This window comes from Xenopus tropicalis, chromosome 2, assembly GCF_000004195.4.
Source record: "Xenopus tropicalis strain Nigerian chromosome 2, UCB_Xtro_10.0, whole genome shotgun sequence".
Classification (NCBI taxonomy): domain Eukaryota; kingdom Metazoa; phylum Chordata; class Amphibia; order Anura; family Pipidae; genus Xenopus; species Xenopus tropicalis.
This window is the reverse complement of record NC_030678.2, coordinates 81,880,533-81,899,943: the sequence shown is the minus strand read 5'-3', so window position 1 is coordinate 81,899,943 and position 19,411 is coordinate 81,880,533. Positions and strand designations below refer to the sequence as shown.

Below are 19,411 nucleotides of genomic sequence, written 5' to 3'. Positions count from 1 at the left end.
TTTTTGGGGTGTTCTTCATCTCACATTAGCGAATGAATTGGACAGTGTGTTTGCAGCAGTAGGGTGGGTGGGTGCAGGTCCTTTCTGTGCCTTTGCCCCACATCCTTTAACAGGCCATACAAAAATATAGTGTAATGTTTACAGCCATTTACACTTTTGTGATGTTATAATTAGTTAAACATACTACACCATTTTTTTTTCTCATGCACTTTCTCAAAGTTGCTTTTTTATATTTTCAAGGCTAATCAGAGGGGTGAACGGAAGGGAGCTGCAAGCAATCACCGGTTTGGAATTTAAGGGCTCGTACTCACGAGTGGCTGGAAGAAATGTTCTTCTAAATGTCTTATGCCTTACTCAATGTGTCTATCTGGCCACTAGGAAAACCCTGGTGGGACCCAGTGTTAGTGAGCCCCCCACTCCAAACCATGTGGTCTGTTTGATGACCTAACTATTTCTGTATATGAGCAGAAGGAAAGAGGAAAGATAGGTTACACTATTTAAAGAAAAGAGACAATGACAAGAAAGAGAGTAAGAAGAGGAGAAAAAATAGTTTGTAGGGGCTATGGGCTAAAGTTTTCTGCTGGGCCCCTTGCATTCCTGCCCAACACTGTTCACTGAGTAAAAAATTATATTAAAGCAATTATTGTCAGTGGATTGAGGTCAGTACATTTATTTTTTCCTCTTTATACTATTCTATGTCTGAACTTAATTATATTCTTCCTGAAATTTAGGGAGAAACATTATACAGATTTATATTAGCCCATTGGACTTTTCTGAGTTTTTCTTGAAAACGTTTCACCACTCATCCGAGTGGCTTCTTCAGTTCAAATGACTGGTAGGGAATTCCCCGGTATTTAAACTCTTGATGGTAGTAGAGTCACAGACATCCAATCACAATGGTTCCATTGAACTTGTTCAGTTAGGTGTTAGCTGAAACTGACAGGTGTAAGAAGGTATGATCCAATCACAATGGTACCAAGATTCTCATTGATGAAGGTGTTAATCCTTCAAAGTACATGACTGGAAGTGTGAACTGTTGTGAAACTGCCGGGGTAAGGATGTCAACGCGCCATTGTATGTTGGTGACAAGCGGTGTCTCAGGCCCCCTCCTCTGTTCAGGGATGGTTTTTCCAGGCTGGCATAAATGGCCTCTTTCACACCTCTTTCAAACCATCTGTCCTCTCGGTCCAAAATATGCACGTTACTGTCCTCAAAAGAGTGACCTTTTTCTTTGAGGTGTAGATAGACCGCTGAGTCTTGTCCTGAGGAGTTTGCCCGCCTATGTTGGGCCATTCTCTTACAGAGAGGTTGTTTTGTCTCCCCAATGTATAAGTCTGAGCACTCTTCACTACACTGGACAGCATAGACCACATTACTTTTCATGTGCTTGGGTGTTGGGTCTTTCGGGTGCACCAGCTTCTGTCTCAGGGTGTTGCTGGGTTTGAAAAACACAGGAATGCGATGTTTGTTGAAAATTCTCCTAAGTTTTTCTGATGTTCCAGCAACATATGGAATGACTATGTTGTTTCGCCTGCTGTGTTCCTCCCTTCTGTTTGTAGGTCTGGTCTTTCTGTTGGTCTTTGATTTGGTTTTGATGAAGGCCCAGTCTGGGTACCCACAAGTTTTCAGAGCTCCTTTTAGATGTTTATATTCTTTCTCCTTGGCCTCTGCATTGGATGCCACAGTTTCAGCCCGAACAGAGGAGGGGGCCTGAGACACCGCTTGTCACCAACATACAATGGCGCGTTGACATCCTTACCCCGGCAGTTTCACAACAGTTCACACTTCCAGTCATGTACTTTGAAGGATTAACACCTTCATCAATGAGAATCTTGGTACCATTGTGATTGGATCATACCTTCTTACACCTGTCAGTTTCAGCTAACACCTAACTGAACAAGTTCAATGGAACCATTGTGATTGGATGTCTGTGACTCTACTACCATCAAGAGTTTAAATACCGGGGAATTCCCTACCAGTCATTTGAACTGAAGAAGCCACTCGGATGAGTGGTGAAACGTTTTCAAGAAAAACTCAGAAAAGTCCAGTTGTTTTAGACTTAATTCTACTAGATACTGTATATCATGACCTGGATGAATGAGAATCTTCATAGACATTAGCCCATTCCAACCTGCAGGCTTAAGCTGTCATTGAACTATCACAAATCATTCTCAGACAAAGACTGTAAGAGGGGATGCTGAGAGTTGCAGCCCAGCAACAGTTGCCAAAAGGATCATTTACAGATATACAGATTTGGCAAAAGATGTTTTATTTATTCTCCTGTTAGAAGCATGTGTGGGGTGTGTGTGTAAAGAATTTTGATACACCTGTTCTCTCTGAAATACTTTGTAGCTCCGTTTTTTAACACAAAAACACCATTAATTCTGTATATAAAGGAAATACCAAAATATAGATATGCTGTATATATATATATATATATATATATATATATATATATATATATATATATGTCTACGGTTAAATCCAGGATGTTCCCTGGGATGAACTTGGTAACATCAGTGTAGACATACAGCATGGCCATTTATTGGTTAATATCCTAGCTTACATTATGATTGGAAAGGTGTCAGACTGCAGTACTAGTGAATGATATTGCTCCCTAGACCTAGTTTGGGCCTTTAGGGAAGAGAGTCTGTGATAGATTTCAATTTTCCCTTTTGATTTGAGCTCATTTATAATGGAGTGGCTTGGGGCCACAGGGTGTGACATAGTGTTAACTCCGTCAGGCCTGCTGAACATCACAGGGAGATAAATAGCTGAAGCAGGACCTTGTCACCTGTAAATTAATGTTATAGGGCTAAATATCCCTCCTTTGGCTGGAGGGCCTGACAGTAAGTAGTCATGGGGACAAATTGGAGAGACAAGCCAAGCTTTCCATAAACAGGTATTCTTTATGTTCTTGTTTTCATTAGAAGAGCTTGGATTTCCCTGAGCATCCATACCTGTAATTAACTAATACCTTTGCTGAGAATTCCTATTAGGCTTTTATAATCATCTTCATTATTCGTTATTTCTTCACCAGATATTCTATCTGGGTCTCCTGAGACAGGAAGTGATTATATACATAAGGCAATCCTTAGGAGAGTACTTACATAATAAAATTACACTATACATATTGGACTATATTATAAATAGGTTATAAACAAAAAAATTTGTTGTTGTAAATAGGGTTGGTGCTTATCTACAGTGCTACCAAACCATCAGCAAACAGAGATGGTAGGGCCTCCAGGGGTACGGCTCCATAAAGTGACAGTGAGTATGCTGCTTGTGCAAGTGATTGAACTGGGTGCCACAATCTGTTTACTTCAAGTGTTATGTTTATTAAAATAATTTATGCATATCAGGTGCTAACATAACCTACACCAATTTCACCCTATGGCCCTTGTTTAGTTGTAATAAAACTAATCATCTCTGCATCAATTAACACATATGCTCTTTATTCTTCAAAAACATGCTAGAAAACCAGCTATTTGTACTCAAGCAGTAGTCCAATAGTCAGTACATGCTGCGCCCTTATTCTCTAGGGGCTGCACAGTCAATAAACCTTGAACATGGCAAAAAAGAGACAGTTGGTCCAGTTAGTCTGCTCATAGCATGCTTAATTCTTATTTTAAGCCCTTAGGATAGTTTGTTATCCAAGCCACGCATATTTACTGAATTAGCCCCCAACCCCACCATGCCTAGAGTTTTCAGTTTTGCTCCCCTCAATTTCTTACTGCGTCTGGAGAATCTAGTCATCTATGCCTCTAGAGACAATGCTTCTCCCTATAAAAAGTCACCTGGACTTTATCTTTTTATATGTGGCAGACACACACACACCCACACATATATTATAATAAAAGATAATGTCAATGAATGACAGTGTGTAGAGAAGAAAGGAAAGAAATAAAGATAGAGGAAGGATCACACTTTAGAGAAGAGCAATGCGGAACTGAGCAAGTTGTAGAGCAGCTAGGAGGCAGGAGGGTTAAGTCTTGCCTGAGGTGTGAGAACAAAATTTCGAGAGAAGGTAAGAGAAAGGGTCATTCAGAGCAAACATGAAATGCTTTTCAGATAGACAAGTCGATTAATAAAAAGAAATGTTAAAAAAGCAGCCCCTGGGCAGAGTCATTTCACATGCACTTGTCAAAATGTTACTGAAAGATCGGAGGCCAGGAAAGTGAGTCTGGCCTCAGGGAGAGCATGTTCCCTTGGCTTTTCCCAGGTGTGCTCTTGCCAGTGACATCAAGCTTACCTGGGAACTTCATCCCCTGCCAAAACCTTACAGAGCCGCAAGGGAAAAACATGCAGAAGGGGGGAAGAGGGTAAAGAAATAGCAAAGAATAAAGAAGGTAGAACAGAAACAAAACAGGGTTTGAGAAGAGAGATAAGTATAACTGATATACCCGTATGCACAAGAAAAAAAAACGAGGGTGATAAAAACAGGATATGTGGCTTTTATGTTTGTTTGTCTTATTAAATATGAATTAAGAAGGAACTAGTAAATTTGCCTCCATAAGGAAACAATATGGTGCCTTCTTTTGTTTTTGGCAGATATGTTTGTTGTTCAGGGGAAGGTGGTGGATGCTTTAGGCTTCACTCTGACTTTAGATAAAAGAGTATAAGGAAAGGTCCTCTTTTAAAAGCATAATTAAATGCTCTAATAAATGCAGTTTGTACTTTTGCCAAGTGTGCTTTGTCCCCATGCCCTGCCACTCCGTGTAAAGGGACATACAGGCGTTATGTGATGAAAGGCAAAATGTTTGCTACAGTGCTTTAAACCCTCAGCAACCAGTCAGTTGTCTGTTTTCAAACAGCTGACCAATAAATGCTACCTGCTGATTTATTGCAATTGGTTTCTAGACCTGTAGCTAATAGTGTGCCTTTTTTACATTATCCAACATTAGAACTAACATTCCCCTGCCTTGTTCCAGAAACAGCATTTGTGCCAACTATGTCAATTACTATGTCAAGGCTCTGCATGGCCTGCTTATAGTGATACAATAATAACACTTTGGTGAGGACCAAGCTATTGCCAGACATCACCTCCTGGCACATTTAAAGCTGCTAAAAAGCTAAAGCATTTTTTTAGTGTGCTTCATGTTGATGGTAACATGATACAGGTGCAAAGTGTGCAATGTTTCTAGCATACCAGCATAACAGTAAGCAGCATTTACTGGTCTAGTTAGTGATGAACAAATGTTTTCTCCAGGCACGTATTCACAGCGAAATTCCACATTTTGCCACTGGTGAATTTGGGTGAGGAAAACGTTGCCTTCATGTAAAAAATAAGTCGTTGACGTGTCAAAAAAACTTACGGTCCTGTAAAATAAGTTGCAGTTGTGTCAAAAAAGTCATGGTTGTGTTTCATAAATTTTTTGCCACTTCCCAAATTTTTTTAGCAGTTTCACAAATTTATATGCAAAGTGACACTGGAAAGATGCACTCATCACTACTTGTTAGGAGGCTGAACTAAGAAGCATAACTGGAGAAGGTGTGGTCAGGGTCGTACTGGGGGTGTGCATGCCCACCAGGGCTGCCACCACAGGGCCCCCCCACTGCCCATGCCCCCTGCAAAGGCCCCCATCCCCCAAACGTGCATAAGTAGATGCAAACAGGGGAGGGCAGCTGGCATTGGGTCTGGGCCAGCAGGCTCACGAGGGGCTGGGGACCAGTCCAACACTGGGTGTGTTATCTATACTGGCAGTAGTGGAAGGGACAAATGTCTATTGGAATACAAAAATGACATTTGACCTCTGTTTTATATGTTTCCCCCACTTTCCTGTGTAAGAAACCATTGTATTCAACATAGTCACATTGCCCTTATGCGGGTATGTTTGGTGGGCCCCAGAGGTGAGGTTTTATGAGAATTATATGCGATTTGTTTTTACCATCTAACCATTGGGGTACAGATTTTTAGACTTTTTGGCATTTTGAGACCTTTGCTGTGACTTTGTTTTGCCCTTCTTAGCTCATAAGAATGTATATATCACCCTCTATCCACTGCTTTGATCCCCCCAAAACCTTTTCATGTAAACCATCCTTTTTCTAAAATATGTAACTCCTTAGATAAATATTGCCTTAACCTAAGAAGGACATGTTCAGCCTAAGAACTAACATTGGCAGATATCTGGCCATCAAAATGTATTTATAGACAACAAAGAAACTGCCACACCCTCTGCCAGTCTATTTCTTCGTGAAGACCACTTTACTAATAACCTCTTTACAAAATGGTGCCTCTTAACAAATAGTTTTTTTTCAGAAATATTTGTACAAGAAATTTGAAGGTAGAAAAACAGCTGTATTATGTTTTCCCTTCCACCAATGTTGTTGAAAGTGGGATAATAGACTTGGAAATTATATTTGTAGAAGACTGATATCATTCTCAAGTGCCCCTGGGCATTCTCCTGTTCTCTGAATGCAACTCAAATTGCTCTTGTTGCTAGTGCAGTATCTACTTTAAAATCATGGAAATAACTGTACTATAATAGAATAAATTACTTGTTAAACCTTTTACTAGAGCTGAAGCTATTGTGAACAAAAACACCACTTTCTGCCTTATCAGTTTTTAACATTTTTCAAACTCAAAACATTTTTAAAGCGCTCCTGGTTTGGCAATATACTGTAATACTAGCATACTGTTAACTATCAAGCACTCTCCATGATTATTAGTGCAAAATATCTACTTCATACTGGATGTAAATGTGTTTTTTAAGAGGAACAAGGAAGCCCACAACAGCTCTGTTACTATTCAACAGAAAATACTTTACATGCAGAGGGCCCTTGGCAGCATCTGGCTTCCTAAATAACATGTCTTCTTGACAAATAACAGATATTAAACAAGACACAGCAGAGGAATTGATCTCCTTGCTCTTCTCTCCTCACAGTCTGCATACAATGTTGGTGCCACTATTGGGAAGAATTCATACAGAACACAACCGTCTTTCTAAAGATGCAATACCTTGAACATTACAGCAGTGGGATTGGTCAGCTTTCTACCTAAATCAGCCACACAAATGAAAAAGGTTACAAGATATCCACTGCGGCTGATATTATATGAAATTAGGAAAAAAATAATGCAAATATTGAATTTTAATGCTCCATTGAATTATGAACTATAATTATCAACACTTTAACAAAGAACCTTGGGCAGCCATGGTTAACAGGAACAGTTGATTTATTGAACAGGAAGGTAATTCCTTTGAACACCAAATCTTTGTGGCACAATAATACAACATATACTGAGCTCACAAAAAGTATTATACCACAGGTGTGCCAAATTCCTCAAAAGGTGTTCCAAACTAAGATACCTACCCATTTGAGTCCCTAAAATCTGCTGATTGTCACTTTGGGAATTATGTGTGAGGCCTCACTAAGACACCCATTCCCTCAAACAGATACTGGGGCTCATTTATAAAGATTGGGCAAATTTTCACCCACACATTCCCCAACATTCAGCTGGAAAATACAAATCTCATAGGGGATATTTTTTTCTAAACAGTCATCTTATGTCATCATTTATACCCATGTGTGTTGGGGTGAAGCTAGTAAGGACACAAACTCGTCCAATCTTAATTTTTTATATTAGCCATTTGAAATCATGTAATTTATCAGAAATATAGAGTGCCAATATATCCAACTATCTATTAATACATTAATTTATCTATTATCTGTGCATTTATTGAAGTTCTATGTTATTACCAGTCAAGTAACCCCACTGGCGCGCGCGCGTGCATGCACCTATTTGTATATGTGTTACTTTTTCCATCTAATCAGCATATTTATTTTGTTCATATGAAGTTATTTTCTTTCCAACAATAAATGTTGTCAAATTCTTTTATGCAATACTTGAAGGTTTATTTCCACCTCTGCAAGGTAAGGAGAAAATACATATATTTCCTTACTTTCAGCAGAACCAAGTCCCGGGGCATTAAGGCAAAGGGGGAAGATGAATCAATAACTGAAAATGAGATGGCTATGTGATGTGGAGGATGGAGAGGCATGGGATGTGCTTGCTAGGAACTGCTGAAAGGAATACGGTCATGGGAATTTTTTTTTAATTCTTTTTAATGCACCAGTTAATAGAGCTTCTCCAGCAAAATTCTGCATTGAAATGTATTTAAAAGAGTAAACAGATTTTTTTTTTTATATTTAATTTTAAAAGTTCACATGGGGCTAGCCATATTCTTCATTTCCCAGGGTGCCACAGCCATGTGACACTTGCTCTGATAAACTTCAGTCACACTTTATTGCTGCACTGCAAGTTGGAGTGATATCACCCTGCCCTTTGCTCCCGAGCAGCAGATCAGCAGAACAATGAGACGGTAGCAAGATAGCAGCTCCCTGACACCTGTATTGCTAAAAGTGGTAGATATCAGAATAGCACTCAGTAGTAAGAAATCCAAGTCCAGCTTGGGACTCCTTCAGTTACATGGGAGTAAGAGAAACAATAGGTTACCTGAAAGCAGTTCTAATGTGTAGCGCTGGCTCTTTCTGAAAGCTCAGACTCAGGCACAATGCAGAGATGGCCACCTACACACCAATATTACAAAAAAACAAATAAATACAATTTTAGCCTCAACAATTGAGATATACTGAGGGTACATTTGAGACCACAGCCCTGGGTGTCCTGACTTCTCCAGCTTGGTGATATCCCTAGTGATTAGTTAGCAATAATTAAGATAGTTTTCTCTGGGATATTCCCACCCTTCTATTCATTTCCTTTTACATGTGCTTATTAGTTTTCCAATTGAACTTTTAGGATTAATTCAAGTTTTGTACAGGCATGTGATTCATCTCACACAAGTGACTTTGACAATTGATTTGGTTAAAATACCACTAGTGATTGTAAAACTAACTTTACCACATGTCACTTGAATTATTTGGGAGCATGCAATTAGTAGAATTGTTAAATTCGCACAAGTGCATTATTTTTGGAGAAGTGAATTGAATAGACTTTAATAGGGTGTTTGTATCTTGTTGTAGTTCAACTACATCCCTGTTAGGTATTTGGGCCTTTGATATCTGAATAATTTAAGTTTTCCTCTTCTGTACTATTGATAACTTCATTTACAGCACTTGCCACTTTATTTTTCTTAAAAAAGAATCACAATTTTATTACACAGACCGTGGAAGGGTTGTCTTTTCCTTCCTCTTAATTTGTTATAGTATATGGATTGGCTTTTGTTGAACATAACTGTCTGTTATAATCACAAAAAAGTAAGCTAAAAAGGGGCAAACATGGAAACCTAAACTACTCTGTTTGGTGCTAATTAGATTCCCTTTTACTGTCAATCATTTATATAGCACTTTTCTCCGGTAGAACCTAAAAATAAATAAAACCCCTTTTTAAAAAAAATTAAAATTTGAATTTTTGTTGAGATTGCATTCTGCCTACTGTTTTAATATAAAAAATATATTATCCTATTCCTAAGCAGTGCATTATGAGGGGATTCACAGTGAACTGGCAATACATTTATCAACTCCTCTTGTTTTGCAGGATTAGGAAGGGACAAGAAGTACTTAATCAAATCTGGCTTCATATTCATGTTTAGTGCCAGAAAGAAAAATTGATTTTTTCTTAAAGCAATAGGAAAAAAGCATGTTTAACACAAGCCCAATTCATTTAGCCCATATTATAAAGGGGGTATATACTGTACCTTAAACCACAAGGCGGAGTTGAAGGAGAAATAAACCCCTCCCTGACAAAAGTCCCCATCTGCTGCCCTTCTTTGTGCCCCCTCCCTGCTCCCTCTCCACAGAGAAAAAGTGTCTGTTTGTAAAGCTGACCCATAGATGCAGAATAGTGCCATGGAGCTACCAGGCACCATCTTCTGTATCTTCGGATCAGTTTGGTGACAAGGTACTAGCTGGTGCATGTGCAGATAATCCCAGAGCATTCTTTAACTGCATACGTGCCAGCAAAATCCTAGTTGCTAAACTGAGCTGAAAACAAGATACAGAAAATGGCACCTACTAGCTCTGCCACACTATTCTTCATCTAGATCAGTGCTGTCCAACTGGCGGCCCCCCACCTGTCTGGCTGCTTTGATGGCTTACCTTTGTGTAAGCTTTAAATGGTATCAGTACTGAGATTAATTGGCCCCCTGCATGGTTCTCACCTCAGATTCAGGCTGTAAACCCCCCCTGTATTGTTTAAACACGTAATCCCCTGTGTTTTTCACACCTTTTAGTTTCTGCATTGTTCACACCTCAGGCTCAGGCTGTAATCACCCACATTGTTCACACCTATTGTATGTAGTGCCTGGACTATGCTGCCTGTGTATATGTCACACACAGACAGCATAGGGCAGGGAGGGTATGGAACACACAGGCAGCATAGGGTAGGCAGAGTATGGCACACATAGGCAGCTAATGCAGGCAGAGTATGGCACACACAGGCAGCATCGGGCAGGCAGAGTATGGCACACACAGGCAGCATCGGGCAGGCAGAGTATGGCACACACAGGCAGCATCGGGCAGGCAGGGTATGGCACACACAGGCAGCATCGGGCAGGCAGAGTATGGCACACACAGGCAGCATAAGGGAGGCAGAGTGCTGCCTGTGTGCCATACTCTGCCTGCCCTATGCTGCCTGTGAGAGGTGAACCTGGCAGGGGTTTGTGCTGGGAGTTTGTTAGTAGTTGGAAACAGCCATTAAATGGTCCCTAAGGTGTGTAATTATGTTGCTGGGGTTTGCTGTGCTACCCACAGGGGAGGAGGAGGCGGCATATGGATTTAAGGGTGTGTCTTAATATGACATAATATAATTCTTTCATATATGAATAACTGTTGATATCCCCACAGTGAGAACCAAGCATTTGGGTTTTTGCTGCACTACTACCATTGTGATAAAATGGGTGTGGTTTGAAGTGGGTGTCATACAAAAAAGGGGAGTGGTCAAAACTGGCTTCCATTAGCGGCCCTCCACCATATATGCTAGAGAAATTCCAGCCCTCGGCACCGCAGAAGTTGGACAGCACTGATCTAGATATATCAAGTGTACAGTTAGAATTTTTTTTCCCTTAATTTCAGACACACAGACAAAAAAAAAAAAAGAAGAGCAAGACAAAATTTATTTGGCATACCGCCTTTATATATTTTACTTTAGACACATAAAACAAAAATGATATCCCTGCGAAGTTAAAAAAATTACACAGCCAGCATCTCAAGTCTAGCAATAGGGGCTGCTAAACCATCCTTAAATAGCTTTAAAAAAAAAAAATATTACCTCGTATTGCTATAGACATACATCCACTGAAAATTTCATAAAACACGATTTAAACATTACAAGTCTAGCGACAATATAGAAACCAAAAGAAATGTACATCAAAAGTTCAATAAATGCAAAGTTTATACAAGGAATCCCCACTTCTAGACATAGAAATACTATAGAAAGAAGGAAACGTGGTATTTTATACCTATTTGCTAGGGGAATTAAAAAAAGTGATACCAGTAAACTTGTCAAGTGTCACACAGATCATAAAATCAGCCAAAATAAGCTTGAAATTTTTAAAATGCCCTCAAAGAAAGCAGGTGGTGTCCCTTTTCAAGCAAGCCTGTATATCGCTACTTAATTGCTAACAAATCTAGAGTCAGTGAAAGGAAATTAGCCCTCAAAAAGGGACACTAATGTTTAAAATGTAATTGATCCTATAGTAAAAAGTATATATCCAACATATATGCAAAATATCCTAGTATTTTGGATAGTAGTTCCAAATAAAATGGGTGAGCAAAATTAGACAGAAATAGGTGTGGGCAGACCAGTCAGTCACTTATATTAAATGCCATCTTTGAAGAGTTGTGATTTCATTAACCCTTTCCTGTCAGTCATTTTGCACTGCTCTGGGAACAAGCAGCTGCAAGCAACATGCTTTTCCCAGAATATTGACTGGAATGGGGAAACATTATACATGGTTGGCGTCCTAACACCCTTGCCAACAACACAGAATATATATGCTTGGCAAGGAAAGAGAAGTCTATGACTGGGGAAAAAAAAAAAAAAAAGGACAAAGTGCTTCTCAATTTAGAAATGAAAACCAGTACCTTGGGACCTGTAAAGCAGAATGTATACAACATTTTAACATACACTCTACCATTGTTTATGTAAGAGCAAGTGGTTCCTAGGTATAATGGTAGGAGAGGAAAAAGAATACAGACTGAAGTATTTAGTGATCCACTGCAAAGTCTTGCATCTGCAAATCTCATTTAGAACAGTTTTAGGGCCGTGACACACGGGGAGATTAGTCGTGCTGCAACAAATCTCCGTTGTCGTGGGCGACTAATCTCCCCGCAATGCCATCCCACCGGCTAGAACGTAAATCGCCAGTTGGATGGCATACACGGCGCTGCGATTTGCCGAAGTAGCCTTGAGAGGAAACTTCGGCAAATCACGGCTCCGCGTCTACCATCCCATCTGCAATTTACATTCTAGCCGGTGGGATGGCATTGCGGGGAGATTTGTCGCGGCGCCAATAATCTCCCCGTGTGTCACGGCCTTACTGAAAGATATTGAAAGCATGTTCCTTGATAACAAAAGATTAACATTGATGAGAATCAGATACAAGTAAGATTAAGACAATAAAAAAAAAAAAAACTTAATCCTGTGACAATGATATTTGTAAGATTGTCATTAGCGCAAGTGTTGAGTTAAAATCTTATGCTACAACTATCTACACAGACCAAACTTACCTTGAGAATACTCTGCAAATAAACCCCTTCATACTAGGCAGGCTGTTGTATTCATAGGCTATGCCAAAGTGCGGGTTTAATACACCAAGTGCTCTTACAAGCATGGTTAGAGGCCTACAACTCTCACTTGACCTTGATTCACTTATCTGAAGCAAAGTTTAAACACAGATTCTGAATTACTACCGCTTAATGAAGGGCCAATCATAAGAACACACAGACTGTCCTACCAGTCAGCAGTCTGGTATCTACCTGGATATAGCCTTTAAATCTTCAGATCCATCACTCTAAATATGAAATGCTTTTTTCAATATAGTCTTGTAATTAGGATGCCAGTTAACTTGAAAAAACAACTATGCATTTTCAGACTGCAGTATTAACATCTAAAATCTGTAATTTCTTTACTTTGGTGCAAAATGACCAACACCCCTCATTTCCCCGTATGGTATACAAAGTTTCAATAACGGGCAATTTTAAAGCATAAATTTTTCTTTTACACTTACAAACAAGTAATGGGTTGACTGTGTATAGAAAGGCTGTAACTGGACAAGTCTAGAGTTCTCATTGGGACTTAGAATTCTTTTGAGAACCAGTAAAAAAAAAATTTAATTGCCAGTAAGAACGGAAAATACATATTTGAGAAACACCGATTAGGGTGTACAATTTAGTAAAAGTTGAAAAATGTCACCAAATTATTTTACAAATTCCTGAACATTCATAACAGATTCCCTTTAAAAAGTCTCATAAGAGAGAAACTGAAAATATGCAACAGCTACTCAAACCTCTTAAAACAGGTACGAATTTTCCCCAAAACACTGATCCAAGCACACCCCCTGCTATTTACTAGGGAAAAGAGAAAAAAAAAACAAAAAAAAAAAGTTCACAATAGTATTGCTGCAACACAAATTGTGCAGTGTTTCAAAAGTTTACAAAACACATACCCCACTTCTACTTAATGCTACCTTCCCACCCACCCATGTCCCTTTATCCTTAACCAGAAATCAAACAAAATGAAAAAAAAACAAAAAAAACCTCATCTGATATTGCGGTCCTAACAAAGACATAATCATACTTTCAAAACTGTACAGATCTCCACTGCTGTAGGTATCCTGGCTCAGTTTTATATCTATATACAAGTGTGTAGCTGACCCTTTAATAGTCACGAGTGGCCAAAGCTCGACACGGCAATAAAGTCGGCTGCATACTGAAGCTCATGGCACAGTTATCTTGTTGCTTATTGTGTAAGCCGTAATAGAAAACACTGTTGATGATCGCAACCCAAAGGGGCTTAAAACTCTTAATGCTATGGGAGTGAAAAGCAATAGCCTTCTGTTTTTTTCACATATTGCATAAATGGTGCTACGTAGGTCTGCATTTTTTCACTACATAACATTTCCTACAGTGGACTTCTAAATTTCATTGGCATTAACATTTTATAGTTTTAATACAGAAATGACCACAAATTCATATTATTGTTCATTTTGGATGTTTCAGTACTAGATTTGCCCTGTACTTTACATTAGATGATGTCATTGTCTGTCAGTCACATGAAATACTCAAACTTGCTAGTTAAACCCAATTGAGCTAAGTTTTAAGCCTAACAGGGTATCTAAACTAAACCTTTCCAAGAAGCCTCAATTGCTTGGGACTGTAGCTCATAGCTGCCTGATATCTCCTAAGATAGCCAAGAAACTTGCCTTTGGTAATAAACTTACTCCTAAGCTAGATCAGGCCCGGCAATTATAATTTTAACCAAATTGGGCAATTATTTTAAAAAAATACCTCTGAATGAGTACTTAGAACATACCTCATACCTGAAATGATTAGAGAGTTAGTCACTGAAAACAGAAATCCTGGCTGGCTATGTATGCAGCAAATCAGAGATAGCATGGGACTGCTCTTCTGATGTGAGCCAATCAATGTTTTGGTCTAGTTACACAATATACATATAATAAACAGTGGGCCAACAAATGGCATGACCCATAAAAACAGCCCTATGTGTCACCAGTTATAATCTGGGGAAATGGAACTGCTGAAGAAATAATCACCAGTAAACACAGCAAAGCTATCAAGGTCATATGGAGATTCTCACCAAGCTGCAACTGCAAACACACTACATACAAAAGATTACAACCTTAGCACCTTCAGGAGGTCCTCCTGGCACTAAAGTGGGTTACCAAGCAGCAATAAAGCCCAAAGCAGCACAATAACCCTCCCATTCACAACTTCTACTGTCCCAGTGAGGTATATTCTGTGTAGATATGGAGAGAAGAAAAAGAAAATCAATGGTCAAACCTGTTGTCATGCTGTAAGAACATGGATAATTAGAGCAGGAAAAAAAGCAGTAAATGCAACTGAGGTATACCAGAGAAACAAAAGACAGGGCTTGTTAAAGTTAATGGAGTTGCCACATCACAAAACCTGCAGGTAGTTGAGCACTGCAAAGGTTTATCTCAAGAACCTTTTAGAGTGGAGGGATCAAGGAGGACAGGTAAGAGCATGTGTATACAGAAATGGGTTGGTTTTCATTCATAAAAATAATAAACTGAATAAAGGCATAATAAGAAAATGTTGTACATGCAGATTATACAAACATGCACTTTGTTAGTCTGGGTCCAGAGAACCAACACGAATAGAAAATGCTGGTATAAATCGTGTAGTCTCAGCGGGCCCAAAGCTGCCTAAATCTCTCCCAACAGTCAAGGAGCTTTAATTCTTTGTAAATGCAGGGCCTGCCCTGCTGGCAATGAAGGATTCTCTGCCAACAATAGAGGTCATAGGCTATACTGGAAGTAACAATCTACATCACATAGACAGAAAAAAAAACATGCTCAAAAAAAACCAGCAGAGAAAAACCTTAAGAGTGAGAAGGTAATTTTGTAAAACAGATTCCCCACAAATTCACTGGTAATGAAAGGAGACAACGTCTACATCATACAACACCCAGAAACCATGTGGATGCCGAAATGATAGTAAATGATACTAAAAATGTGTTATTGCCATAAAATGGTACCCCACACCCCATCCCTTCGAGAGTAAAAACTTTATCAAACTGCAGCAGCAATAACACGGGCATCTGTGTGTGCTGGCAAAATACTAACATGTTTTGGGCAGCAAAAGGTGTCTGGGGAAGGAAGAGTAATGGCAATCTGCATGTGAAAAATTATATGGCAGTGCTCGCCACATGGCCCTTATATTAAATCTTAATATTACACATTCATTTTATACAGAAATAAAAACTTACCTTAATTAATATGCAATATAGTGCAATAGATTTGCAGCCTGCACTCATTAAAAAGTACAAGTTTGCAATGGTTAAGAAACCTGACAGACGGCATTACCTGTAAAAACATTAAGAAGGTATTTTACAGTAAGGACTAAACCTCATTTAGCAAGTCTATGGCCCCACTCAGTTACACTTTTCCGTTTAAGTACAGTCGCAAAGCAGCATGTTGAGACAAAAAAGCATGTACATTTTTGTTACAACCAAGGATGATGAAATGCTGGCTTGCAAATTAAAAATAATTAACACAACAAGAGTTGCTTGGAGTAAAATGTTCAGATATCTTTTGAGCTTGAGGTAAATATTCAGTCCAATGCATCAGAAGACAATCCATAAGTTTTTTTACATAACTAAATAAAAATGTTTGCATCTTTCCTCCATTCAAATGCCATCATAAAGAGATTCAGTGCAAAAAGTCCAAAATGTGCTGGTGGGAAGCCAAGAGACAGAACTGGCCCTGAACATTACAGGGAAGTCTGCTTAACAGATTTCAGGGATTGGAAAAGAAGGATGAGGAGAGTTTGTGCCAGCTCTCACTGTGCTGTCAGGCAAAGTACATTGTGTGCTGTGTGTCGTGGTGAATCTGAACAGCTTTGGCCAGAGCCTGAGGATCTCGACCATTGCTCTGACCAGATACATGGCTTCCTTCAGCACTGGAAGAAAAGAGAAACACACATTCACCCAATGTCACATACATTAGGTAAGACTATTCACAAGTATTTATAAAAACATGCCCATGGTATACAGAATGAAATAGGAGGTACAGAGGACTTTAACTCAGTAGGGCTTACACTCTAAAAGTAGCAGGGGGTATAAGAGTGTCAGGTTTTACAAAACTGAGAGCCAGAAAAGTGAGAGATGTTGAGTATTGTGCCTTACAGGTTGCAGTAGATTATACAGTATCATGAAGGGGAAAGAGCCGAGAAAAACAGACCATAGCTACCCAAACACGATCACAGCAGTTGTGACAACTGATTTCAGGTAAATTACTTTCAACTGTTCACCTTTTAAAGATTTTAGTTTAATTGTTTTCAGATTTAGGACACCAGCAATAATGACTTCTTTATTTGTAACCATTTTTTTCTAATGCTGAAGTTTAAATTTTTATTTTTTACGTTCTTGTGTTTCCTTAGAGAACCTCTGGGTAGGAGTTAAGGCCTCTGTAAAAAGTGTTCTAATTTAATACATTAGATGATACCCCGATACAAGGATACATTGGCCCTGCTGAGTACAAGCTTTGAGTTAAAGGAGAGATATAGGATAAACTAAAAAAAACTTTAATCTTGCAGGCAATTATGAATATATGGTGCTGGTTTCTCTTTGGTCTAAAAATGAATACTATCTGTAAATATGGCCCCTTTATTGGAGCTCAATATAGATCCTCTCATATCCCCTCTGTGTTACAAATGAGGGGTGAGTATATCCTAACAGTCCCTGCCAGAAGCACAGTAGGAGAGGGATAGCCAATCACATCCCTGCAGTCACACAAGACAGGCTTCAGTTCCCTATCATGTCAGCCTAGCTGCTGATTGGTTCCTACCCTACAGCGCTGTGTGCCGAGTGCTGCCTGCCCCCTGCACAGCCTGGGAAAGGAGGCAGCAGGAAGTGGAACAGATGGGTGGCACTAGCACATTTAGATGAGTACAATTCAATGGCACAATATTGTTTATATATAATATATGTCCCCTTTAAAGTTAACTGTTAGAATATATACAATGGTTGCCAACACTCCACAGATGCCACTGAGAAATCTATATGTTCATATATTTTTATATAAAAAAGCAGAACTAAAGCCTAAGAGAATATTATTGGCAGGCACAATATCTGGAAATGTAAAGAACTATATGGGAGAAATATACAATACATATTGAAAGGAGAAGAGAGCTACTTCAGAGGCCTATCACCCCATCCTTCGGAGTGAATTCTTAACCATTTGATGCATTCTGCCTACTGTACTGATTTCTAATACCTATTTAGCACTACTGGGCTTTAACAAAAGTGATCATACTGCATGGCCGATTTTTTAAATACACATACATATTTTTTATCCATAGCTTTCAGTCTTTGAAATTAAACGGCTATCTGGCTCTCTATCTTAGTTGCCCTATTAACTGGAAAACTTGCCATAAAGTTAATGTGGCAAAAAATTAAATTAGTCTAAAGTCTATTACGCTAAGAATTACCAGAATTTACCATTAAACAGAAATTCAAGGAATGTCACAAATATGTAAGCTACAATATGTAAGCTAGTATAATTATTCAATTATTTCCTAAATCAACGTTACAAACCATTACCAATAAGACATTTTTGTTATAGTAACATATAATTGATTAAATTACTTTATTGTTTAAACACTACGGTTGTTTTCTGACTGTATGTACAGCAGGTAAAATAAGTATAGGTCAATGTTTTTCTCAGTAAATTTCTCAGTAATTTTCTAATGGGGCTATCAACACAAAATTTACCAGGTGTCTGTAACAACCTAAGCAATCCACACATACAAAGAAATCAAAACTAATAAATCCATAAAGTGGAATAACACAGGGAATAAATACAGAACACGCTTACTAAAATCTTACATGCATTGCTTAGGTGTGATTTTTGCCCATACTTTCACACAAATGGCTTTGAAATCTTGAATATTCTGGGAGCCTCTTCTAAGAACTCTGATCTTTAGTTCTTTCCATAGATTTTCAATTGGATTCAAGTTGGTGATTGACTGGGCCATTCAAGCAGCATTATTTTCTTTCTCTGAAACCAATTGAGAGATTCCTTGGCTGTGTGTTTGGGATCATTGTCTTGCTAAAATGTCCACCCTTGTTTCATCTTCGGCATCCTGGTAGATGGCAGCAGATTCTTCAAGAATGTCTCTGTACATTTCTCCATTCATCTTCCTTCAATTATATGAAGTCTGCCAGTACCATATGCTAAGAAAACAACCCCATACCATGATGTTGCTACCTCCAACTTCACTGTTGGTATGGTTTTCTCCGCCAAACATGGTGTCTGCAATGACATCCAAAGGGTTCAATTTTGGTCTCATCTGACCAGACTATATATTTTCCCAGAATTTCATTGGCTTGTCCAAATGTTGTGCAGCAAACCTTAAACGAGCTTCAACATGCTTTTTCTTCAGCAATAGATTCTTACACGGTGAGCACTCATAACTGGTTGAGTGCATTACTTATTGTTTTCTTTGAAACAACTGTACCTGCTAATTCAAGGTCTTCCTGAAGTGCTCCTTGAGTGATCCTTGCCTCTTAGACAACTCTTCTGATTATTTTTTTTGACTCCTGTCAGAAATACTGAGCGGAGCACCTGGTCGTGGATGATTTGGAATGAATTGCTGTTCTTTCCACTTCTGGATTATGGCTCCAATGGTGCTCACTGGAACAATCAGAAGCTTAGAAATACACCTGTAACCAATGCCATCAGTATGTTTT

The 19,411-nt window shown here is 38.9% G+C and overlaps 1 protein-coding gene across 8 annotated transcripts in view; it reads right to left on the bottom strand.

The window, feature by feature from the left end:
• Window positions 1-12,651: 12,651 nt before the first annotated feature.
• ago4 (argonaute 4, RISC catalytic component) overlaps window positions 12,652-19,411 on the bottom strand; it is a 47,632-nt gene continuing 40,872 nt past the window's right edge. For all 8 annotated transcript variants that reach the window (XM_004911572.4, XM_004911573.4, XM_012957367.3 and 5 more), the window contains exon 18: window positions 12,652-16,620. In XM_004911572.4, coding sequence (XP_004911629.1) covers window positions 16,512-16,620 — 109 coding nt within the window. In that variant the 3' untranslated portion in view covers window positions 12,652-16,511. The remainder of the gene's footprint in view (window positions 16,621-19,411) is intronic.